Here is a 26,569-nt window from a genome sequence, read left to right on the forward strand (position 1 = left end):
TCTCCTGCACCTTTTCCCAACCATGGCTGCTCATGGGGATTTCTGTAGGGAACACACCCCGGGACCAGGCTGAGTCACAGCAATTGAAGGAAAATTAATGGTACAGAATTAGAGCTGGAGCTGGGAGAGTGTGACTGAAGGTGGCTTTAAAGATCATGGAATGGTTTGGGGGGAAAGGATCCTAAAAATCACTGAGTTCCACTCTCCTTCCACCAGACCTGGCTGCTGCACCACTGCCCACCTGAAACACTTCTTCACATGGAGCACAAATGCTTAAAAATAAGTTTCTTTCAGCAGGTCCTTAATAAAAGCTGTTACAAAGCAAACCCCCTCAACAAACTGGGGAGAGGATGTGGTAATTACAGAGTAATGCTAAGTACTGGAGACAAAATGCAGCTAAAATATCTGATTTTGCAATATTAACCTAGCTTTTACCTTTAAACCATAAAACCCAGCAGAGGATAAAGAAAAGGATGATCTATTTTGACATTAACAGATAGGGAGGACATAATTTCATGGAAATCTAAGACATTAAAAGTGTTATGAAGTTCTCCAAAGGAAAATATCCAAGGTATAACTGAGCAAACTCTTGATCACCACAACATAATATCGTGTGTATCCTCAGGAGGATGATATAATGCTGCACTTGATTTCTTTGTACAGCCCAGATCAGAGTTAGATTACTTAATAAGGTTTCTTGGCTTTCTTGTCATAAACTGTGATATAAAACATTGCTTTTTGATTAAGGTGTTTGGACCAGGACAGGAAATCTCATTTCACTTCCCAGCTCTTCCACAGCATCCTTGAACGACCTCAGGCAAGACGTGAAGACACAGATCCTTGCAGCTACAATAAAATCAATAGGCATTAGGCATTTAGAAACCCCTGGTGCCTGTCTGAACGTGGCACCTGTGCCATGATCCAGGATCCAGCTGCCTTCAGCCTCAGCAGGGCTGGGAGAGGCCTGAAGGGCACTCCTGGTTCAGAGCTGCCATGTGGGAGGGCAATTCTCAGCTAATAAAAGTGCACTGCCTGCATGGAGAGAGCCAGTGGTGGGATATTCCTGTGCCTTTATTTCCCAGGGGAACAAGGTGAGGAATAATTTATTCTGTCAGTCTCACAAAACAACAACCCAGTGCCTGAATTTGCTGTCCAAGCCTTGCCTACAGATGCTAATGCCAGTGATGTTCCACTGAGAGCAAACAGCAACAGTCATGTTGCTATCTGGAGTACAGAAACCAGAAATGCTCCTCTCCTGGACAGGCAGGAAGCTGAACAAGACAGGCCCTGAAGGAGGGAGACCTGACTGGGGACCACAATAAATCCCCAATCCCTCCCTCCCATGCAGAGCAGGTTCCAGAGTCACTAATCACCGATAAAGGCTGCACTGAGGACAGCAGGCTCATCAGTCTTCTCTGGTCCTACAGCACACGAGGCACAGGGCAGATGAGATTGATTTCTCCCTGTCCCCAGAGGAATCAGGTGTGCACGGCTCTGCCTCAGCCTGGAGCAGGCTGTGTGCAAACACAGAATGAGTGTATTCCTCTCCCCCAATCTCAGGTATCTCCTGTCTCAGACCATATTTTTCCCCTTATTTGTATTTGTATGATGTCTTTTAACCCTCCTCTTTTGTTATAAATTCTCTTCAATGATGTGTGCTGCTCACATGGTCTCTCCCATGCTGAAGTCACAAGTACATGATGCAGAAACCCAAACCAGTCTGAGGAAAACACTGAGCAGCAGCAGTGGGAGAAATCCTGAGCTCGTGGAACTCCCTGTAAATGGGAATGGCCCCAGTGAAAACTGGGAGGAGCCAGGTCAGCAGAACTAGATGGGTTTTTAGCTCCCTTCCAGCCCAGGCCATTCCATGATTCTACAATTCCCTGTCGGCTTTCCCTGTCTTTTTTCCTTCTTATGAATGTTTAAAACAAAGGAGAATGAGCTGGTGCTAGTGAATGTCCTGGGGAAATCAGACAAAAACGTGGCCAACTTCAGGCTGCAGTTATAAACCAGCTCTTATTCAAATTTACAAAAACCACAGACCCCTGGGGCTTTCAGTAGCTGCAGTTCTGAAGTCTGATGGACAAACCTTTATTTTACAGTTCATAAAGCAAAGCTTAACAACGCTGCCTTCCTAATGCCATCCAAAGCTCTTGCTCATTGTAAATTTAAAAAGAAGCTTATTGAATGTGGAACCAGCATAAATAGTGAAGGTAGATCCATTACATTTCATGATACAGTTATCTGGTGGTAGCTCACTCCTCCTGCTCAAGGATAATAAAAGGGAAAATGTCCCCATGACATTCAGTGGCAGAAATGTCATTGCTGAAGTGCCAATGATATGCAATTAACATTTTTAAGGATTCATTTAAAGGGATACTGTCACGGCTGATAGATCTGAGATCACACCAACTATCTATCTGCCTTTGGATTTCTGCCTAATTCAGCTGCTCACTAGCAATCTCACCCTCTCACTTCTGGATATTTATATTTTCCTTTCTCCTTATGTCTACTGCATTGAGGGTGCTATAAAAATTGGATCATTTTATAGATTTATCATTTTACGTTTTATCATTCAAGGCCAGGCTGGATGGGACCTGGAGGAACTGGTCTGATGGAAGGTGTCCCTGCCCAAGTTAAGGGTTTGGAATTGGGTGATCTTTAAGGTCACTTCCAACCCAAACCATTCCAGGATTCTCTGACTTCTCCCCCACTCCATCACTCATGTTGTATCACAATCAGAGTTCCTACCCAGAGAGAACGTTGCACACAGAGAGAATGTGTCCCCAACACCTCAACGAGACAGATGGAGGGACATGAGCCTGGTGGTGAATGGCCTGGGAGGAAAGCAAGTGCCTCTCACTGCCACAGCTCTGAACTGATGCTCTGATATCTGTGCTTGTCCACATCTGCCCTTCCCCTACAGCACCTCCATTAGACAACTGCCATGTCTCATTTGTTGGGAAACCTCAGTTTCAAATGTGCTAAATCAGGCAAAGCAAGGAAACACAACGGCTTGGATGGGGCTTGTGAGAGATGTGCTTTCCAGAGGTGACTTTCCATTGCTGGGAAACCAATTTCATCTTCTCCTGGCCCCCAGGAAGAGGGCAGGAGTGCTAGGGGGAACCACAGGCTCCATGATATCAGAATTCTCTGTAAACAGCAGCAAGATTTCTATTGCAGGAAGCAATAAACAAGAGCCTAGCACAGAATCCTTCCATGCAGCACAGAATTACACATTGCCTCACTGCCCAGAGCAAAGATTTCTAACTCTGCTGTGATTTTTTCCAAGCAATCATTGCTGCCTTTTTATGCCCTTCTTTCTATGCCTTTCTGCACTAGATGAGTCAAAGCAGGTTTCTATGTAATTATACAAATGACATTTAGGGGACACTGTCCAAAAAAAAAAAAAAAAGGAAAAAAGATTCTAAAGAACACAAGCTTTCCCTTTGTTATTGAAATCTTCAACAATATTAGTCACCACTCCTGCTCCTTGCTGCCTTTGAACTCTGTTTGATCCCAGATGGGACAGCACTGATGGGAGTTCAGCTTCCCAAGGCTCTGGGGAAATACAAAGCCAAAATCAGAAGCTCCTCTGCACCTTTCAGTGCATTTCCACCTTTGCCTGCATGGTAAGAAACTTTCTTACCCTTGTTAATGGTTCCTGCAGGAGAGCAGCAGCAGCAGTGAGGCACAGCTGTGTGAATATCATGTGAGAGACAATTCTCAAAGACAAGCACCCAGTATCTGTGAGCCCAGGCTGTGCTGCTCCCACCTGAGCTGCCAGTGCCAAGCACAGCTGAGGGCACAGCAAACCAGGAATGCTCTCATGGGCTCCTGTTCGACACTGCAGCCTTGCAATATGAAAAAAGGGTTAAACAGGGGGAAGGGTGATGCCAGCCAACCAGATGGGGTGGTCTTGGAAATTACCAGCACCAACATAGAGGGGTTTGCCCCTCCCAGCTCAGATCCTCCATCTGCTCTGGTTTTCCTGGGGTAGCAGCCTGCCAGAGCCATTGGAAAAGGAGTGAATCAGGGACACGCTGTTGTTCCCCTTTGTGTGCAGCAAAGGATCCATCCTTACTTTAAACACAGAAACCCAGGTGTGCAACAAACCATCCACCTTTCCTTTAAACACAGAAACCAGAGTGTGCAGCAAACAATCCATCCTTCCTTTAGTCACAGAAGCCAGAGTGTGCAACAAACCATTCATCTTTCCTTTAAACACAGAAACCAGAGTGTGCAGCCAACAATCCATCCTTCCTTTAGTCACAGAAACCAGTGTGCAACAAACCATCTACCTTTCCTTTAAACACAGAAACCAGAGTGTGCAGCAAACCATCCACCTTTCCTTTAAACACAGAAACCAGAGTGTGCAGCAAACCATCCACCTTTCCTTTAGTCACAGAAACCAGAGCGTGCAGGAACAATCCATCCTTCCTCTAAACACAGAAACCTGAGTGTGCAGGAACAATCCATCCTTCCTTTAGTCACAGAAACCAGAGTGTGCAACAAACCATCCACCTTTCCTTTAAACACAGAAACCAGAGTGTGCAACAAACAATCCATCCTTCCTCTAAACACAGAAACCAGAGTGTGCAGCAACAGCCCATGCAGTAAAAGCTGTGCCAAGCCTCTCCAGAGTCCTGGCTGCTCAGTGAGTGCTGCTGCCCGTTCCCTGTGCCTGAGACAGCAGCATGGTGCCAGCCCTGAGCCACACTCCTGTGACACTTGGGGCCTGACCTTCCTTTGGCTGCAGTCACTGGTGGTTCTGCTCTTGATGTTGATGGCAGTGGGGCACTGCTCCAGTGTCACCTCTCCTGCACCCCCAGGGGCTCTCTCCAGCAGCCCTGTCAGCTTAGAGAAGGCAGGACAATTTGAAAGTATTTCCTGAAGCCCAAGGCAAAGCAGGAGATGACCTTTTCCACCAGCAGAGAGCTGCTCACAGGCTGCTATTGAATATTCCAGCAGCTCCGCTCCCACAGATGGATGCCCTGGCTGCCAGGCAGCAGGGCTGGGTTCCCTTTTGCTGTCCCTCTCCTCAATGAGCTGGGCTCCCAGAGGGGCTCTGCTCTGCTGCACACCCTTGTGCCATCCCTGGTCACCTGGCAAAGGCCAGCACAGGACACAGGAACTCTCTCTCTGCTTGGGGATTGTTTCAACAGAAACACAAACTTCCCCTTGCAGAGAGCCCCAGCTGTGGCTAATGCAGAGACAGAAGCTCAGCAGGGCAGTGTGACACCGGGAGCTGAACGTGCAGGGTGCCCAGCTCTGGGCAGGGTGAGCATGGCACACACAGCCCTGGCAAACCCAGGGCACCAATCTCTGCAAACATCCTGCTGTGCCGGCCTGCAGAATGAACACTGTACCACAGACAGAGAGGATTCTCCCACTCTGCATGGGAGAATCTTCACAGTCTGTTACACATCCCAAACATGCTCACATCTACATGACATTCAATCAAAAAGCTTTTTGAAAATGGACAAATATTTTCTTAATAATTTTTAGCAGCATTGCAAACTCTTCCAAGAATTACTTTTCACTAGGAAGTTGGCTGTTTTTTTTGCAGATAGGATATCTGTGCTATCCAGTTATTTCTATAAAGAGACTTGGCCTTTAGGACTAATTTAAAGGGTTTCCCAAAGCAGATGGAGCTTTTTGAATATAGAAAAAGGGATTTACAGGATTACTGAGCTCCAAGTATTCAAACATAAAGACAAAATTATGCCTAAGGCAGGTAAGAAATGCTCCAGGCTATCAGGGATTGTCTCTTCATCCTCACCAGATGACATCTAGTGTAAATTGACATTATTTCCTGACATGAGTAGATTTTTATTCAATTATTCTTGTTGATGATGTGGTTCACAGATCACCAACAAGACACTAAATGTCTTGGTGAAGAGGACAGAGAAAGGGAAGAGAAAAACCAGAGGATGTCTAAACTGTCTGTATTAAATTACCACAGAGTACTCCCATGTTCTACCTGTGCCAGCAGACACAAAAAGGAGCTTCTGGAACCTCTGATGTCATTTACTGGCAAGCACAAAACCTTCTGTGACAAGCCAAGGGCTGAGGACATGGACCTTGTGAATGAATGAGTGCTCAGTGAGTGTGCAGGGGAAGTGACACAGACACAAACAGGCTGGGCAGGCTGAATTTACCCAGCTGAGGTTGTACCTGCTCCCCTTCCCCACTGCAGATCTCAAATCCTCCATCAGACTCACGTTACCCTCTGCTAGCCAGGCTCCTGTGACACTGAGCACAGAGCCTGGGTCCTTACAGGGGATCCACAGAAAAATCTTCTATTTACTGATAAACTGACCTAGGGGATCCACAGCACATCTTCTATTTAGTGATAAACTGCCACAGGGGATCCACAGAAAATCTATTTACTGCTAAACTCTGTCCCTTGCTCGCTGCCTCCTGCTCTCTCCCGTCCCAAACTCTGCAAACTGGGAAGAGCAGGCAGCCCCATGAGCTGCTGGCCTCTGGAATATATATATATATATATATATATATATATATATATATTTCTATATCCTGTGGTGTTCGGAGCCTGTGCCAAAGCCCTTTGTGGGGCCATGAGGGGCTGCATGATCTCACTCCAGGCATTTGTCTTCCCTGGCCTCTATTAAGCCTGTCAGGAGAACTGGCTCAATGCAAGAAAAACAGGAGCTCCTTAAAAATGTATTGGCACATCTGAGCTGAACTTCCTCGGGTGAAGAAGTTCTAAAAAACGGCTCTGCTGTGAACTTTGAAGTATCAATTTGCCAAAGAGGCAGTGATTTCCCTCTCTGAACAATGCTCTTTGTGGTGTGAAGCCTTGCAAGGCAAGTGCTGTGTGTCAGAAACATTTTTAGAGATATTGGTATGAAGGACTGGGTGATGCACAATGTTCCAATAACAAATGAAGGCTGCCCAAATAGCTGCTCCCAAGCAAGCTGAAGTTACAGTTTAGATCCTGCACTATATTTATCAATATTTTCATTTCCAGCAGCATTTCCTGACATTTATGCCAAAAGAAAACTCCTGCAAAAGGTCAGCACGGGACTCAGGTTTTATTCAGTGTGTGATCTGACAAAAGAGCAGGTGACTTTCACTCACACCTGATCATTCTGTGAGCTCACAAACAACAGGTCCTGACCCCTTCCCCAGGCCCAAAGGCCATCCTGGGTGAAACCTCCCCCTGCAGGGATCAGCACTTTAAATCTAACCCGCTCCAAAGCAGGCCTGAGCCAGGGCTCAGACTTTGTCCAGCTGGTTTGCCTTCATTATTTTCAATACTGGCACAACAGAGTCCATAAGTGGTGTTTTACACTGAGATGGTCTCACCCAACAGGACACTGTGAGCCCACTCACACTGAACAAACAAGAACCATGAACGGATGCCTGTTAGCTCACTGATTCACTGAAAACTGAGCTGTTCCAGATCCAACGCCCTGAGCCAGCCCCCAGGGCTGTGCCTGCATGGCAGGGGCAGCCCCTTCTCCCACAGCCCCAAAAAGGGAGCACAGAAATCCGGGGCTGAGCTGAACCCCACCTTCCCCATCCCTCTCTGGTGCCTTTGCTGCAACACTGCACTTGCACTTCCTTTTCCTCGAGTACATTTCATTTTATTTTTCCCACATTGCTTGTCAGACTTTTGGGAAATTCCATAATACCACACCAAAAGCTCCCAACAGCAGCCAGAATTGCTTTTATGGCTGTTTAACACAGTGCTGAATTTAAATGGCTAATGTATATGCCTCTCTCACACATGAGTACAAACTGCTGCGCAGCAAAACTTTATTTTATCAAATTAAAATGCACTGTAACACGAATTTATTGTATCTTTGCTCATAAGTGGTTTTATGCATTTGATTTTTTTTTAGTCTTTTAGGGTTTTGGCAGTAGATGGAAAGCAATCAAAGTCCCATTTGAAGCAGCCATGTAAGCAATTCTCATTTACAGAAGACAATGAAAAATTAATCTAAAATGAGTGTAACTAAGTTTTCATAGAAACAACAAAACCACTCAGACATTATCATTTTCAACAGCTGTTTACTGTCTTCATCTACAAAATCACCTGTCAAATTTTACTATTGCCTCCAGGGGGAAAAGAGCCAACCCCAAGTGCCTCTGTGAGTTAATAAAACACTCCACATGTAACACAGATACTGAGGCTCCCTTTCTTGCAATTCTAACACTTAGCAGGCATGAAGGAGGTGATGTTCGACACCCCTCTCCTGCAGGTTTGAATTCCACACGATTAACTGCAGGGGGAATAAATCAGCCATGGCTGGTGGGTGAGGCTGGGTGTCCTCCTCTCAGTCCTGCTCCGTGGAACATCTGCCTCCTGTGCCCACGGGCACAGCAACATCTGGCACCCCTGGGGAGCTCCAGAACACAGCTTCTGCCCAGGAAATGCAAACACGTGAAGGACAGGAGGGATGCCAGCAGGATGGGGCTGTTCTGGGGGAATGGGGGTTCCTGTCCCAGCCCCAGCTTGTTCCAGTGCTGGCTTGGTGAGGAGTTTGCTCAGCTGCCAGGGCACATGGAGCTGCTCCATTCCACGTGATGGGTGTGATGGAAGGGGGCCAAACAAGCTCCAGAAGGAAACCAAAGGGCTCAGGGGCTGTGCTGCTGGCAGAGTGATCCCCTGGCATGGAATCACCAGGGCACAGCCCAACCTCCTGCTGCAGGAGCAGGACAGACAGACACACAGCAGCTGAATTTGCTGTCCTTCACATGCAGATTCTCGGGCTGAACCTCTCAAAGGCTGTCTCAAGTGCTGCTGCTGTCCCTAATTTCAGATTTAGGAGAGGGGAAGGAGTTCATTATTGAAAGGCAGCTACGGGGAGTGGGATGCACAGCTCCTACTGACTTCCTTAATGGTGGTAAAATGTGCAAATCCTGTGGACTGTAGCTGAATTTAAATTACAATGATTACAAAATATAAAGCCTAAAAAAGAGGATTTATACATGAGCAGATTTAGCTGAGACACAGACTCCCTCAAGACCTACATTTTGTTTACATGCAAAGCAGACTGCGCCTCCTGAATGCCTAAATCCCGATGACAATTATTTATATATCTCAGCACCCTCCTGAGGGGCTCTGAACCATCACTCCTGCTGCTAAATGCCCTGGGGAGTATCTGCTGGTCTTGGCTCATCCCTGTTTTCTGGCCACTGTCCAGCAAAGCACTCTGAGTGTGCAAACAGCCCTGCTCACATGGTGCACAGCCCATGAGGACACGCTGCTTAAACAGATCCATAACACCAACAACAACTGCAATGCATTTCTCTGGCTGCTTTCAGCCAGGACTCCCATGCACAGCACACAACTATGAACCTATTTCGTGTTATCAGACATAGGGGACAGAGAAATGCAGTGACTCGCCCAAGGTCAGGCAGGAGTTCATGGGAGAAATGAGGACACCAACAATGCTCGTGTTTCAATTGAGTCCTGAGGAGTTTGCAGAGCTCTGCCTGCTGTGTGAGGGAGGCTTTGAGTGCTCTGACACTGGAATAAAGGAATCTGTGAGTTATACAGCAGGAACCAAATATTCTTAAAATTATTTGCATCTACTCTCATGTTAACCAGTCCAGATCCACCTCACCCAGAAACTCCAATGACTGTTTAATTAATGGCAAAGCTAAGAAATCATGAAACTGAGGCTGTTCTACACTCCTGATCCAGCTGCAGGAATAAACTCAAACACCAGCCATTATTCTGAATCCCTTTAGAACAATCAACACGCAGTTACTTATAATGGAATAATGAAAAAATGCAGTGCTATCTTTAACCAAAACCTAGCAGCCACTGTTCAGCACAAGCCTGCCTTTCCCTGCAGCCCCATGGAGAGCAGCTCCCTGTGCTTCCTCTCCTCCTCCATCTCAATCTGTACACAGATTTGCACCAGGAGGTCCCCGTTATGCATATTACCATTTTACACCTCACTTTTTGGCTCAGTTTTAAGAAATTTACTTTGCTTTCACCTTTAAGTCTGTTGCAAGATTCTCGTTGGGATGCAGGTGAAATTTCCAGAAGTACCTTGCAGCCACATTCCAGAGTGCTGGGGCAGCTCTGGGGTTTTCAATAACATCAGTTCCTTTCAGGCTCTGATTGCTTTCAAATGCCTCTGCTTTCTCCCAGGCACTGGGAATTCGAGGCCCCAGAAGTTCTGAAAATTCCAATAGGTGTTGGGCTGCTGAAATAACTGCTTTTTTAAATTTAGGTACTACAAACTATAGTCATCCAAGTATTTATGCATTGCTTCACTTGGCACTGCAAAGCCTAAGTGAAACAGATGGCCAGCTCAGGTTTCCAAAAGTGACTCAGATCCTCAGGAGCCCAACTCACACAGGAAGTCAATACCAGTTAATCTTCCAAATGTCAAATGGCACTTTTGAAAATAGCACTTTCCATTACCAGCAAGGACCTGAAACTCTGTGCTTTTTAAATGTTTGCTTTGTACCAAGCAAAACCCCAGGCTCCACCTGTCTGTCTTTTTGTGTTCAAAGGACAAGGGAGCACTTGGGTAATGCAGTTCGTGCAGGCAAACCAGCACTGAGGCTTTTTCCCCTAAAGGACACTTGTAGGCAGCAAGCTAAAGGTGGGGAGGAGGGAACTGAAACCACCCAGAATTAGCAGCACAGGCTTCCCCTGCTGCCACAGCGTGGGCAGTGGAGTGCAGAGACTGCAGGCACCCACAGCACAGCTCTGACCTTTGGGGTCTCATCAGGGCCCAGCACAAATGCAAGGCTGGGCTGCATCAGACAGGGCTATCGTGACACCAGGGCTGGACAGAAGCAGCACCCAGGACAGAGTGCAGAGGGTCACAGTGAATGTTCTGGATTCAGATCAACCCTTCTGACCCAACAGACCTGGGCTGGCCCAGGCCAAAGCTCTGCTCGTGATGGGACTCCCCAGGCAGCAGCAATCAGAGGTCACCTGAGAACCTTCCAGGCCTTTTCTGCTGCAGATGGGTGATTAATGAGATCAATGTCCTTTCCAGAGATTGACTGAACTGGAGGGGGAGCTGAGCTGAGTGCTTCTGGCGTCTTTAACCTGGCATGTCAGGCAGTGAGTAAGGGCCATTATCCCCAGTTCATATCTTGGGAGAAGTTAGGGAGGTGATTTCTGCCCACATCACTAAGTCTCAGAGCAAAGTGACAGATGGATGTGGAAACTGGCTTAAGGAAGAGACTAGAGGGACACCAGTCCTACAAAGACTTTGAAGGTTAACTTCATGCACCTTCAGGAAACTCTGGGAAAGCCTGCAAGTTCCTGACTTGCAAATCTACAGTTTTCAGGTATCAGCACAAACAACCTGGGGTGAGGTACCTACATACCTTGGACAAATGTCAAAATGCTGTCACTGGCTGACGGCAATAGGGAAATTGCTTCTATAGACTGGTGAGCAGGAATGCACAGAAGGAAGCCAACACCAGGAATGGCATACTGCAAACTATAAAATTATAAATGCACAGATCTCCCTCTAATAACTTCAATCTTTAGTCTTTGTTTAGCACTCTGCTGTTTTCAGTACAAAGAAAGAACCTTATGGCACTAGCCCCAGGAGAAATGTGACTTTCCTCAGAAAAAGAACAACCATTATCCTTTTGTATTCTCTTTGAAGAGCAGTAATTTCAACACTTTCTTTTAAAATATAAGTTACAAGTACTTAGCAAAGAAAGAATGACTGTTGACATATCTTTCCTGCATCTAATAATCTCTTCCTTTCACTTAAACTATCTTTTTCCCTGTAGAGGATTATTATCATTGAGCTCCTTGGAGTCTGACAATAATTGAGATGTTTTGGCTATTGAGTCAGAAGCATTAAGATTTTAAAAAGAGCAGTACAGAGACATGGAAGAACGAAACTGAAATGCCCAAATCGTGTACACTTGATTACAATGAGAGACAGAAAACTTTTAAAGGCTCAGGAGAGGTTTGTCTGTTCCCTTCCATCCCTCTCAGAGCCCTTTTCCTCGCAGCACTGCCTGCAAGCCTGGTGACCCAGCTGATTAACCCTGCTCCTTGTTGTTCTGCAGATCCTGGAACAAGGGACACGGGCTCTGATGCACAGCCCAGTGCTGACCTGCACGGCCTCTGAGCTGAGGAAAAGCCTTGGGATGTGAAGGCCCAGCTCTGCCCTCGGTGCTCAGAGCAGCTTTGGACCATGGGGAATGCAAGCAGGCTGCAGTCACAGCTCCTTGAACTGCATACCCAGGGCTCCAGAGCTGCTCCTTGTCCCTGATCCCACAACCACTCCCTAAGCACTGCTCCAGAGCTGCTCCTGATCCTTCATCCCATAATCACTCCCTAAGCACTGCTCCAGAGCTGATCCATGTCCCTGATCCCATAACCACTCCATACCCAATGCTCCAGAGCTGCTCCTGATCCTTCATCCCATAACCACTCCATAACCAATGCTCCAGAGCCTATCCATGTCCCTGATCCCATAATCACTCCCTAAGCACTGCTCCAGAGCTGATCCATGTCCCTGATCCCACAACCACTCCATACCCAATGCTCCAGAGCTGATCCATGTCCCTGATCCCATAACCACTCCCTAAGCACTGCTCCAGAGCTGCTCCTGATCCTTCATCCCATAACCACTCCATAACCAGTGCTGCTGCTCCTTGCCCTTCATCCCTCACACCCACCCACGCTCATCCTCTCTCCCCAGGGTGTCTCCACCAGGATTTTGGTAAGAAAAGCAGCAGCACTGACCCAGTGAGAGGGTGGAAACAAAAAGGGGTATCCAAGGGCCACCACTGTGCTCTGTACACATGGAATGAGGGAGTTCTGCTGCTCTTGGGAAGAGGGAGCTGTCCCCAGGGCAGCACAGACCAGGCTGGGGTCCCACAAAAAGGAGTTGGGGGCTACAATCACCTAAAAGCTCCTGAATGTCAGGAGCAAGAACCTCAGCACTCCAATGCCTTGGAAAATTCCATCTCTCCCTGCCTCAGGTGAAGAACCAGCAGCAGTTATAAAACTGAAGGGTTTGCACACTGTCCTGAGTCTGATTTCAGCAATATCTGGAATAGGTAGAATAAAGAAGCTAAAGAGAGTAGGAGCTGCTAACAATTAGTGACTAATTACATGTGTAGATGCTTAAATAGCAGCATTTCCAAATCTTGGAGCGTACATACTGTAAATCTTTCATGTAAAGGATTTGCAGAGAAAGGAATCCTCAAACCCTCTTTAACATCTTCAGTGGAACAAAAGATCTTTCTGTACACTCTCTGACATTACTCAGGAAACAGCAAATTATCTGATTCAATTGGCTCATGAGTAAAAGAGCACACAGCAATTAACTCCTTAGAAACCAAATCCCCCTTTGAGAGGATTTATTATACAAAAAATACTAAATACATAATAAAATAAGTAATGCAAGAATTTAGAACTAAGCACAGTCAAATACAGGACAATATAAGAAAAAATGTAAGATGGAAAAGAAAAATAGTCTTAAATGTAAGAAAAAAATTCTCATGCAGGGCTGAGCTACTCAGCAGTCATTACCATTACAAAGGGATGAAGTCTCCAACAATCTAAGTAATCTGAACAGATAAGTTACCCACCACAGTCCACAAAAGATGTGGCTTCAAAGTAGGCAGGATTAATGGTCTTGCTTCCTGGCAAAATGAAGTCATGCTTGTGTATTTGTGAATAATTTTCCAGAAGGCAGGAACAGCTACAATAGAGGCTGATAAACACTCCAGCCAGCTGCTCGCTCCACATGGGCTGGGGTTTGTCCTGAGAGTGTCACTGAAACTGAAACTCTGCTCTGTGTCTCACATGTACACGGGGAACTGGAAACACACAGAAAAGATGGCAAATGATAAAGAATGGAAATGATTTACTGAGCTTTGGTGGTTAAAGCATCTCAACATCTGATGTGTGGGTGATGCCCAAGGAAGGATCCTCCTGCTCATGCACATCCATGGTGTGCCCTTGCTCCAGGGTCAGTGTGTGACCCAAATTAAAGATGTATGTTCCCACAAACACAAGCTGATGAAAATTCTTCACTGAAGGCTGAATCAGGCTCCAAATTACAAACCTGGTTACTTCTTTCTGTCCTCATAGCTGGGTCTGAACTCCTGCTGCCAATTACTGACACATCTCTTCCAAATCAGTTGCTGAGGTCAGAGCAAAGCCAGGGAAATCAGGAATCCCCTGGGAGCAGATGGTGCTGAGGAGCTCATATTTCCCAACTTTTAAGAAGTCAGAGCCTATTTATGCCCAACACGTAAATGCCACTTGCCCTCCATGTCCTGGCTTTGCTCTAAATGCACTCTGTTCCACAGCTCTGGGGATCTTGTGGATTTTCTGTTTAATAAACCCACAATAAATTAATGTGAGATCCACAGTGAACCACAACAAACCTCTACTGATTTGCATCACTGAGGGATGTGGCAATTATATCATGTTTGAAGACTTTGTGTTTCATCTCACCTCAGCAACTCTACCAGCCCCAGGAATACTGGAGAGAACAGGAGAAGCTGCCTGTCAAAATAATTAACACAGCTTTAATTAACAGAACATGGCAACAATCCCCTTCTTGGGAGGTTCTGGGAGTAATGTCAGCAAAAGCTGAGTATCTGGCCAGTTCTGAGTGAGCAAGTTCCCTGCCCTTACCATGACATTTCCAGGTTAACTTTTCCAGGAGTTCTGTTGGGAATTTTCCCTGCATTTAAACAATGTTTATCTGTAAAGTACAGGAGTTGTACAGCTGGTGAGGAAATCACAGCAGGCACAACCAAACTGTGGAACTGCACACATGCAGCCAGCCAAACATCCCCAGCAACGAACAGATCCAGCTTTTCAATATTCCTTACCAGTCTCATTAAATCTCTGGGCATTTCTCAAGATAAAAATTGACAAATAGCATCTCCAAGTGGAGAGCCTCGCCACGCTCCTGCACTTCCTCAGACATGACAAAAAGTGCCACAGGAAATGATAATCACAAGCAATTAAAGCCTCCAAACCCAAGTGAACAATTGCTAAACTAAGCAGAGAGATCCTGCTCCTTTGGGGATTGTCAGCGGTGCTTGCTGAGCCTGATTTGGCTGAAATCTTGTTCTAGTGGAGTGCAGCCTGCACATCACACACATCACAGACTCCTTTTGCTCAGTACACTCCAGTGAATGAATTCCATGCCACACAGACACTGTGAATTCTGGCTAAGAACAGATGTAAACATTGAAATTCAGTGTCGGCCCATCAGTGGACAGAACACTTTGCTTTCCAAACCATCTGATGGCATTGCTAAATATGCCAGGCTCATTAAAAATAGTTGAAATAGGGATGAATTCAGTGTCTGAGGTCACTTGAGTACTCTGGCAGAGTCATTATTGAATTTCTACCAGTGTGATTACAAAGAGTGCGTGCTCAGTCCATTAATCTGCAGCATGCAAACCAAAAATCAATGGGGTGCTACTTCAAACTCCTTTTTGTAATAATTACCATCATGTATGAGGGTGTACACATGGGAGGGAGTGTGGAAGCTGCTGTCACAGCCCTGGATGGAAAAGAGATCACCTGGTTTTCTGAGCTGGACACCAGAGAGGAGAAACGAGAGAAAAGTCAAAATTTGTTCTAAACTTGGGCTCAAATTCAGTCTGCAAAGGAAATTTTGCCATTTGCTTCCATAAAGACAAGGTTTCTTCCCTTGAAACTTCCCTGGAAACTGGGAATTGATGTCAGTGATGTGAAGCAGCAGGAATGGGGCTGCAGGGACAGCTCTGCTGCCAGGGTGGAGCAGGATCCCACAGCACCAGCATCCCAAAATCCTCCCAGCCAGCACCACCTGCTTTTCTGACCATCCCTGCTTAACCCGTACGATTTACAACAAGGACTCAGCATTTATGCAATAATTTTCCATTTATGTAATAATTTTCCACCTGTTCCACAGAGCAGTCCCTGTTATTACATAACAAAATAAATAGAGATTTTATCAGTACTTTAAATGGGCAGTAACACATCAAGCCAAAGTAACTTTGATTGGAAGAGTAAATCTCAGTGAGCCAGTGCAGAAACAAATGGCTCAGCTGTCCAATATATTATATTTTGTGTAAGGAATGGAAAGGTTTCAGATAAATCGTGGTGCTTCAGCACTGTTAGCTGGTCAGCTGTGACTGATTTGACAGAGACACAAGATGGAAAAAATATTTTAAATAATCTAATTGTCTTTTGTGATATTGTAGCCAGCTTTCCAGAGGTCTCTCCTCACCAGTTTAAAGTGTCTTGAGCTGAGAGGAGTTTTGTTATTACAAAATTCCTCAAGCACAGAGGGCTTACATGTGTAAGAAACATATTTCAATTCGCTTCGCCGAACACTTACAAAGTTCTTATTCACTTTATTCTTGAAAGGTTTGGCTTTTGGCACTTTTTCCTACATTTTCTCCATTCTTTAGTGCCTGACTGATTTATTTCCTGCGCTGTGAAAGTTCCAGGGGAAAGCAGAGTTGCTTGGCAGCGTGATGGGGTATTGCTGAACTCAGCTGTTTGTGCCTCTCAGCAGATGTTTCTGCTTCAAAGGGAGGGAGAAAAAAATACACAGCACAAATTCCTCCTCCCCAATCCCGCATCTTTTGTCTCTTATCTTCCACTGCCCCCAAATCTCAAGGAAGGCTCCATCACAATAGCAGCTAAGCCATCCAAAGGGTGTCCCCCAGAAACAAGGGCTGACCCTGCCCCAGAGCAGATGGGGAGTGCAGGGAGGGAATGAGCAGAGGGTCACACCAGGGATGGGCTGATCACAGGATTCTCATGGATAACTTCACTGCAGTCACAGGTTACTGACATGGCATTGCTGGGTGCAAGCAGGGAATGAGCAGAGGGTTCTCAGATTCAGGGGATTGGTTTACTGGATCTCAAGGAAGTTCTCCATGGATAACTTCACTGCAGTCACAGGTTACTGACATGGCATTGCTGGGTGCAGGGAGGGAATGAGCAGAGGGTCACACCAGGGATGGGCTGATCAGAGGATTCTCAGGAATAATTTCACTGCAGTCACAGGTTACTGACATGGCATTGCTGGGTGCAAGGGGCCAGCAGGCAGCAGGGTGGGGCTGAGGATGCCAGGGGGACTCCCAGCTTTTCCCCTGCATGTTCCAGGAGTGCTCAGAAAACCCTTCCCCAGCCCAAGGGAAAGCTGAAAAGCAAACTGAATGTTTGCAGGTCGCTCTGGAGAAATGATTACCTTGCCAGAGAGTCAGAAAATCCTCTGACCCTGGACATCAGGAGTTACAGTTATTATTGAACCTGTCCATCAGTCTGCATGGATGGAGAGCTGCTGTCCCATTATTCCATGATTGCACATCCATTCTGTTTGTGTGGGCTCTGCTCTATTTACATTATAATGGAATAAAACAATACATCCAACCTGCCTGGAGAGCAGGGCAGGCACTGGCTGCAGCTCTCAGCAAGGCTGGGTTACTGCAGGCATTGACTGAGCCTCCAGCATTTGGTTTGATAAGCACGTAAAAAGCTTTTCTAAATGATACAAATTTGCTGTGCAAACAGATTTGATGCTTTCATGTGGGCAAGAAATATGTGAAGAATGCCCTTTCTCTTGGAGCTTCAGCCCTGCTGCTTCTCAACAGACCCAGGAACTTTAAAGTAGATTAAAAAAAAAAAAAAGAACAATTATTGCAACCAAAAGTTCTGTAGAGATCATGGATAGATCTCTAATGCATTTTCTTATCTCATCTCTACTAATTAATTTCTTCTCTTAGATAAAAAATCTCATGGGCATGCCTTACTCCTTGGCTAATACTATTTTAAGTTATGTATGAAGATTATTATAGTATTTTTCGAATGGTCAGGACTAAGTCTAACAGTGGTTCTGTTAAAATCCAACAAGAAAATTCCTTTTACCAGCACCCAACAGCTGGCCTTCTAAAAGCTCAGGTGAGCCATGAGGCTCCTCTTCATCCTCCATCCATCCTCCACTGTTCTTCCTTCATCCTCCATCCTTCATCCTCAGTCCTCCACCTTGCATCCTCCATCGTTCTTCCTTCATCCTCCATCCTCAATCCTCCATCCATCATTGTTCTTCCTTCATCCTCCATCCTCAATCCTCCACCTTCCATCCTCAATCCTCCATCCATCTTCCATTGTTCTTCCTTCATCCTCCATCCTCAATCCTCCACCTTCCATCCTCCATCGTTCTTCCTTCATCCTCCATCCTTCTCCTGGCCCGGGGCTTTGCTGAACCCTGCTGCCATCCAAGGCACACAAGAGGAGCCATGTGAAAGGCTCCTTTGGGAAGGCCCCTCTAACCCCAGCCCCGTGTGCCCTGGGGCAGCCACAGTTCCAGGCACAGCTGGAGCAGATGTGTCAGATGTGTCCTGGCACCTCAGTGCCCACTGGAGAATCCGTGCCCTGTGTGCCCTGGAGCAGGCATCCTGCCAAGGAGAGCCCTGCCAGAGCAGGGCCAGCAGGCAGAGGGGTTATCTGGGACATGAGATGAGATAAGATGAGATAAGCAGGGAGGGGAAGGGGCTGGAGCTGCAGTGAAGGCTCAGCTGGAGCAGCCCTGGACAGCCACACACACATTCCCAGTGGCACTGGGAGCCCACAGATGCTCAGCACAGCAATGACTCACGCTGGAAGCTCCCAGGGCTGCTCCAGTCACTTGCCAGCAGCCCAAAAGGCTGCACTGGAATGTGCACAGTGCTTCAAACAAGGGGCCAGAATTATTGAGCATGGAAGGTTTTAATTAAGGTTGTTGAGTCCAACCATCCTCCCAGCACTGCCAAGTCCATCACCAGAGCACCTCCCCAAGCACCACATCCCCTTGTTTTTCAGATATTCCAGGGACTCCTTCCCTGGGCAGCCTGTCCCAGTGCCTGACAATGCTTGCAGTGATGAACTTTTCCTCATATCCAATCTAAACCTCCCATGGAGCAATCTGAGGCTTCTCCTCTTGCCCTACCTGAGCACACACCTGGCTCACATTCAGCCAGCTGCCAGCCAGCACCTCCAGGCTCTTCTCCCAATTTTCCTTTGAATTATGGGGCTTCATTCTGCTCAGCAGAGGCCATTTAGCACCTCAGCCTCTTCCTCATCCTTTGTCATGGTGTTTCCCCCACATCCAGTGAAGAATGGAGATTCTCCTGAGCTCTCCTTTTGTTCATATATCCATATACAATGCCTGCTCATATGTGAATTTCTTGCAAATGGATGGAAATTGTTTCTGTTTCAGGGTTTAATGGTGTAGACATCCATTGCTGGTGCCTTCCTCCCGGAGTGTCGGTGCAGTTTGTACAGCTCAGTCCCTGCAGACACAGATGTGACCTCCTGTAGACATGCACAATTTCCCAAGCACCCACAGCAGTGGCATGTGCCATCCCAGCTCTGCTCCCGCCTCAATTATCAGTCAAAAGGATAAACAACTGGCATGAAAAAATCCTGACCCACAAGCAAAAACCTCTGAATCCTTGTGAGAACTGAATCCATGCTCTCTGCTCGGGCTGCAAGGTTTTGAGGTCAGCAGGCACCACTGCCACTCTGCTGAGCTCTGCACACCCCTCTGACCCAAAACTGCCAGGGCAGGGTGACCCAGATTCTGAAATAATTAATAACATCCTCCCTGCTCATAACGTGTGACTGCTGCTGTCTGTTCCCATCCTGGGCACGGGCTGGCTGTGCTGTGCTGCAGGCAGACACGCTCCACATGGCTCACACTTCCCAGGCCTGACTCACGCTGTACACACACACTTTACTTTTGTTTTTCAATCACAAGGGAGTTGATTTCACTGACATCCCTTGGCAGCATATGGTGCTAGCAGACAGAGCAGGGATCTGCACAGAATTGCAGCGGCTTTGTTGCTTTCCCCCACGTGCTAATGATACCAAACACAGCCTGGGAATGTAATTACTGTTTGCATGGGCATGCAGGGACTCCCAGACAGGGCTCCAAACAGCCACAACAGCCCCAGCCCAACAGAACGTGCACATGTGGCACATGAGAGGGGAGAAGCGGCTGTGACACGGCCTGAAACATCAGCACAACATCTGGAAGCTCTCTTCCCCAGCCTGCCTCTCTATCAGACAGATGGCTGCAGGGCTGTAAGCCACAGGCCTCTCCAAAGGTTCAAGGCCAAGAGGATAAAGTGCTCCATCACAGCACTTTTCCATTCTGGCAGTGTTTCTAAATCTCTCTGCTCTCCCCCACTCTGTTTCTGTGCCTGGCTGACAGAAATCCACAGTGCTGGGTGATCCAGCTCCCCTGTCCAGGGGCACAAATGCAGCTGGTCCCAGGACAGCCCGGGTGTGCAGCAGCACGAGGAGCCAGGCCTGGGTCAGACTCACCACAGGATGCTCTGGGGCTTTGGCTCTGGCACAGAGGCCAGCCTAAGAAACTCCCTGAGCCTTCCTTGCTCCCACCTGCTCCTCATCCCCACAGCAAGCCAGAGCTCTGCTGCACTGAAATTTGATATTTTAAAAAACAAACCCCACAAATACCCCTTGCTGTGCCTTGGAACAGCTCTCCTGCCCTGTGGGGCAGCCAGAATAGATACCCAAAAAGCAGGAGCCCTTCCACAGGCGTTGTTCTCAGCTGAGAGTGGTACCTCACAAACCACACCAGCCTGAGGCTGGACCAAACCAGGCAATGCTGAGAGATGGAGCTGGTTCCAAACCACACCAGCCTGAGGATGGACCAAACCAGGCCACACTGAGAGATGGAGCTGGTTCCAAATCACACCAGCCTGAGGCTGGGACCAAACCAGGCCATACTGAGAGATGGAACTGGTTCCAAACCACACCAGCCCTAGGCTGGGACCAAACCAGGCAATGCTGAGAGATGGTTCCAGGACTGACCAAAAATATCCTTTTTTGTCTACCCCAAGCACACCCAGCAAACCTCCAGAAACAGAAGCAACAAAGGAAAACAAGCAACCAAGCAGTTGTGTAAGCCTTGTTTTCACTAATCAGCACTGTTGTTATCCTCATCAATAGCTACTTGAGTCTCAGCAGAAACTGCATTATGAGGCACACAAACATTGCTGATTTCAAGCTGTTTGCAGTTACTTGCCATAGTTGCAAAGCCTTTTTGAATAATTTTAAAGTAAACTCTGGCTCCTGGCTTGAGCACCACAAAGTATTTCTTAAAAAAGTAAAGAAGCATGACCCACTTAAATTCTCAAAGGTAATGGTAAACAATTACTGATGTGATGTATCTAAAATATCTCTTGTGTTCTATTATTTATATAATGTGAAAGGTGTATTAGCTGCTGCTGCATTCAGAGTCAAACTGCTTCTTTCAAAGTGCTTACAGTGTAATTATATCCACACACTAATGACAGAGAAATGTGCAAGAAAGGAAGACCTGGAAACAAAAATCAGTATTTTTACTGAGTCTGGGCACTTGTCTCTAGGGTGTGAAGGGGAGAGAGGGCAATGGTTCTCCCTGGTGCAGCAGGGAGGTTTCTGAGCAAACACAGAGGAAAACTCCTTCTATACATCAATTAACCAATGTATTTGTGAGCTGGCTGAGCTGGCTGCAGGGAGGATGAGGCAGTGCTGGAGCTCCAGAGCTGCTCTCACAGCACCCTGACCTCAGTACAGAACTGCACATCCCCTCTGTGACCCACCCTGCTGAACCAGCCTGGAGGAGCTGGGGGCAGCACAGAAAATTCCCATTAGGGACTCACAGTCCTCCACCAAATTAAATCAGCCTAATGGAGTATCTGTGCTCTGTGCAGAGGGCTCCAGGTGACACCCAGAGACCCAGCAATGCCCATTTCACCGTGTGCTTCCCTCAGGTTTCCCCACCCAGCTCCTCCCTGCACACAAACATTGCACTCAAACCAGGGCTCATCATGCTTTCAGAAGACAGCAACTATTTACATGCACAAGTGAGAGAGGCATTAATTAAAACATTGAGTTTTATTTGCATAATTAGTGCCAAAAATATTTTTATGGGTTAATTAGACTTCATGCAAATTGGATTGAGGAGATTTAATTTGGGGTTTGATAACCTGACTATTATAGTTCTGCAGTTGCAAATCTGCTCAGAGCTACACGCTGCTCTACAGCTACGTCCTCCCTTTCAAACTGGTGGAGTTTTTACTCCTGACAGCCCCAAATGATGCTTTTCCTTTCCCTTTACCAGTCCTGAGATAGGCTGACCCTGGTTGGATGCCAGGTGCCCACTAAAGCAGCTCCATCTCTCCCCTCCTCAGCTGGACAGGGAGGAGAAAACAGAATGAAAGCTCAGGGTTGAGATAAGGACAGGGAGAGATCAGTCACCGGAAATACCCTGAGTCAGACCATCAGCTCATCAGGAGCTGCTCATGGCCAGAGGAGTTTCTGACTTTACACATGTCCAGTATTTGGGCACAGAACAGAGAAGTTAAAATCAGCTCAGGTTCCCTGTGCCTGAAGGTTTGGTACAAAGCAACAACCAGCCCAGCACCCAGCAAGGACTCCGTGGTGCTCCTCTGTGAGCCCAGGTTTGTGATAACATTGTGATAACAATAATCACAGAGCTGGGGCTGTTTGGATCTGTGCAGTGGGAAATTCCCTGCATGGGCTAATGTACAGCAGCGTTGTGAGAATTCACCATGATTCCTGGGGAGAGCAATAGGATTTTCACTGAAAATACACAACTTTACTGTGTGCCATGGAAGCCAGCCTTGCTGATGGAGCAAGCCCTGCTCCTGCTGTGGGACAGCCAGAGCAAGCCCCTGCAAGCACAGCACACAGGGAGGCAGGGGCAGCCCAGCTCATCCCCACAGCTCTGCCTCAGGCAGGCACCCAGCAGGCCAAGGAACCTCCTCTGGAAGAACCCAGTGTTTGGCACAGAGGATTATTCTGTGTTACCCACTGGGAGGTTTGAGTTACCCTGCACAGAAGTCCCTGCTTGCTCCACGAGCCAGCCCCAGAGGCTGTGCTGCATTCAGAGACACAAGGTCAAAACTACCAAGCCAGAAAGAGTAAAGGTTCAGTAAAGCCTTTGAATTAATATTCATATTGCTGCCAAAATGACACCACCCCCCCAGCACCAGTGTAGGTTCATTCCATTAATTTTTTCCTTTGAAGTGATGAGTTTTATTGCCCATTGCAGGTCAGCAGATGGTAGCACAGCTACCCTGAGTGCCTCCACATTTCCAGGCTGCAGCTTTAACAGCTGTGAGCAGCGCTGACATGAGCCTTAAGCCCTTCAAGCCCTGAATGGTATCATGGACATAAATGAGTTTAATGTGCCGAGAAGAGGAGGTTCCATACCTGTTCCTTGAGCTGGGGGCTATCCTCTGGCACAGGACTGTGGTGGTGGAGTGCTTGCCACCATTGCCCACCTCCTGCTTCACGTCCCACTGCCGCGGGTCGCTGGTCCTCGCGCCCAGGATGTTCACACCCTTCTTCACCTTTGCCCTGTGGGAAACAGCAATGGGAAAGGGTTACAAACTCATGCAGGGCTCTCTGAACGCAGCTCAGGCACGGGCATCTCAGCAGAGCAGTTTAAAGGTAAGTGTCAGGTGTGCCTCTAATCCAGCAGTAAACAGGAGAGTGATATCATGAATGTGGCAACATCACATTGTTTGGACAGGGCCTTTCTACTGCTATCTTCTGCTGGAGTTAGGGGTCAAACTGAACCTGTAGGAAAATCTGCACTCAAGGTTCTTTTCTCTATTCAGGCAATATTGTTTCCCCCAAATAAAAGCTTGTCCCAACACAGAGGACTCTGGCATGTTTGTCTGCATCAAGACAAAACTGTGCCTCACCACTGCACAGAGGAACACTCCACTGGAGAATTATTAATAACCCATATTTATTCCAGATGAAATCCTTCTAGGTATCACTGGACAGGCTGTTGCACCTCTGCCTGACAATTTCCTCTTTGCTGCACATTCCCAAGGAAATTTCTGTTTGAAATCTCCAGCCCTGAGAGAATGCAGCTGTTGGTTGAGACAAGACTTTGTAACCCCGTTCTTACAGGATGCAGCTTTCTGCCACTCCCAGTTGCCATGCCCTGTGGAAAAGTTAACTGTATTTATCTAGTGATGCTAATAACATCAGCAACAACTGCATGGAAGGTTAATTACAGAACACTTGCTAATTAAAGAGCATTTGTACAAGGAATTCTCAGCAGAGGTGTTGTTTGGGTGCAGAATGCTGAACTGCTGATGCTCAGCCCGACCACAAAGCACCAGGAATGGGGCAGATGAAGAGTTCTGCAGCCCTTCTTGTCTGAAGTCAGTGAGGGACAGAAGGATGATGAGGATGTGGGGAGGAGGAGGCCCCTGAGGAGTCCCCAGCCCTGGCAGCAGCGTGGCCTCACCCTCAGAGGAAGAAGGGCAAGGGCAGCCTGACTCCAGCTAACATCACAGAGGCTGCATCGCAGTAAAATCAGTTTTCTAAAATATTTATGCAACACAAAATGCTTGCTACTGGGCAGAAATCATCATCCTGCAAGACGCTGGTATCTTCTTGACATTTATGAGGACTTGGCACCTAAGTTTCTTTAAAAAACTTGGCATCTTCAGCCAATAAAACACTCAAAAGCTGTCGCTAGGAATGACTGAGAGTACCTGTCTTCTTGCATTTTTTCAACAAAACACAATTAATTTAAGGTATTGAAAAAGAAAAGTTGGTGTTTTTTTCTTCCCCGTATAAAAGCATAAAAGATTAATTCTCTCATTTGTAACATGAAACGCCATGGAGCTTTAGAGAATGCTGTCTTGCTCCTGCAGAAGTAGCCTGATGAATCTCTCGTGCCTTCAGCTGAATTACTCAGAAGCAAAAACAGAAAGGCAAAGGAAGAATCAAATTCATTCCTGAAGGTTCATTAAAGCTTTAAGTCCCATTAGGTTTTGCAGTGTATTACAGTTCAGACAAATGAACAATAAATAAATGTTTCAGTATTTATAAAACACCCCTGCCAATCCTGAAGCTGTGTAAATCCATCAGTATTTCTTACGGCAATCTGTATTTCAGGAGATCTTTGGATGCATTTTAGGAGGCTGCAATTTAGCAACTGGAGAGAAGTAAAACCTCATTGTTTATACTTTGTTCTTTGAGACAGGCTCTGAAATGACAGAACACCACTCAAAATGAGGCTCCCGTGCTTGGATTTCCAACTGAATTCCAACTCTGTCAGCAGCTGCAAACTGCTCTCTCCACCATGGAGCGTGGCACAGTCAATACCTGGGCTCCTGTTAATTAGGATGGACATGTGGCTGGAAGGCCAAGGTTAGTGGTCACATACACTGCCAGAGGACCAGAGCAGGGCTGCAATGCCATTTTGTTAATTAACTACACAATGGGGCATTAAGTTGAGTGGTTTGCACATATGCCATTATATAAAGCCCATTAAAAAAAAATTCCATCCCAGGGTAAAGTAGGTTATGTTTAGTGAGAAAAATCAATGTTGTGATTGCACTTAGGACTGGAATGAGGGTATGAACACCCAGAAGATTGAACTTCCGAAATAAATATGCAGAAGCACAATTTGCAACTCTCCCTCTAAAAAGGGCATTGAGTTTTACATAACAAGGTCAATGGATGAATCAGAATTAAGTCAGACAGAACTCAGCCCCACACATTTCCAAATGCAATCTGTACATATGCTACAAATGTTTTCACTCCAATTTTTATTTACTTGGTGTTTGAGTGCTAGCAAGGAAAAGTCTATTTAATTACTTACCAAAGATTTGTTGACCTTGTTGGATGCTTGTGATTAAATATTCATTTTTTTAAAATCAATAGTGCCAACTTTGTACATTAAAAATCTGTAAGTTATACTACCTCAATAAACCCCAAGACCGAGGACCTGGAGGCCAAATGACTTGAGAGCCTGCTGTATTTACCCAGCTAACCTTACAGTATTTATAAATGCACTGTGTTTACGTGAGGGTGACAATAAATGGGGAGGACAAACAGCTGATGGGGTTCCCCACTGCAGCTGGGAAGTTCTTTGCTGTTCCTGATTATCCACAGGTAGATGTAGATGGTTTTCCTCACACAGAGGCTTTTCTGCACTGCTCCATGGCCTGCAAGCATCTACCAGCCATGAATTGTCAGCTTGGACTTCCACCCAAAGGGGAGCCAAAATCTTCCACTCCAACGTTATTCTAAACAACCTCCTGGGAGTGTCACTAAATCTAAAACTGAAAATGCACAAAGCTAAAAATGCACAGAATTAAAAATGCATAAAACTAAAAATGCATAAAACGAAAAATGCACAAAACGAAAAATGCACAAAACGAAAAATGCACAGAACAAAAAATGCCCAGAACAAAAAATGCCCAGAACAAAAAATGCCCAGAACAAAAAATGCCCAGAACAAAAAATGCCCAGAACAAAAAATGCCCAGAACAAAAAATGCCCAGAACAAAAAATGCCCAGAACAAAAAATGCCCAGAACCTAAGGGCAGCAGCTCATTCATTTGAGGGTGATGCTCTGGGAGCTGGAAGTTAAGCCCAGCTTTTGGTGCCGTGACAAAAGCCAAGGCTGAATGGGAGCTGGAGCCCAGCCCAGCCGAGCTCAGCCCCAGCCCTCCCTGGGGAAGGGATTCCCTCCCTCTGAACACATGGCACCCAGAACAAGGGGGGATTTTCTTGCTTGAA

At 46.6% G+C, this 26,569-nt stretch overlaps 1 protein-coding gene across 5 annotated transcripts in view; it reads right to left on the reverse strand.

Moving 5' to 3' along the window:
• TMEM132C (transmembrane protein 132C) overlaps positions 1 to 26,569 on the reverse strand; it is a 166,031-nt gene that overhangs the window by 42,461 nt on the left and 97,001 nt on the right. For all 5 annotated transcript variants that reach the window (XM_064726859.1, XM_064726861.1, XM_064726862.1 and 2 more), the window contains one exon: positions 23,228 to 23,374. In XM_064726859.1, coding sequence (XP_064582929.1) covers positions 23,228 to 23,374 — 147 coding nt within the window. The remainder of the gene's footprint in view (positions 1 to 23,227; positions 23,375 to 26,569) is intronic.

Source organism: Zonotrichia leucophrys, chromosome 15 (assembly GCF_028769735.1).
Source record: "Zonotrichia leucophrys gambelii isolate GWCS_2022_RI chromosome 15, RI_Zleu_2.0, whole genome shotgun sequence".
NCBI lineage: Eukaryota > Metazoa > Chordata > Aves > Passeriformes > Passerellidae > Zonotrichia > Zonotrichia leucophrys.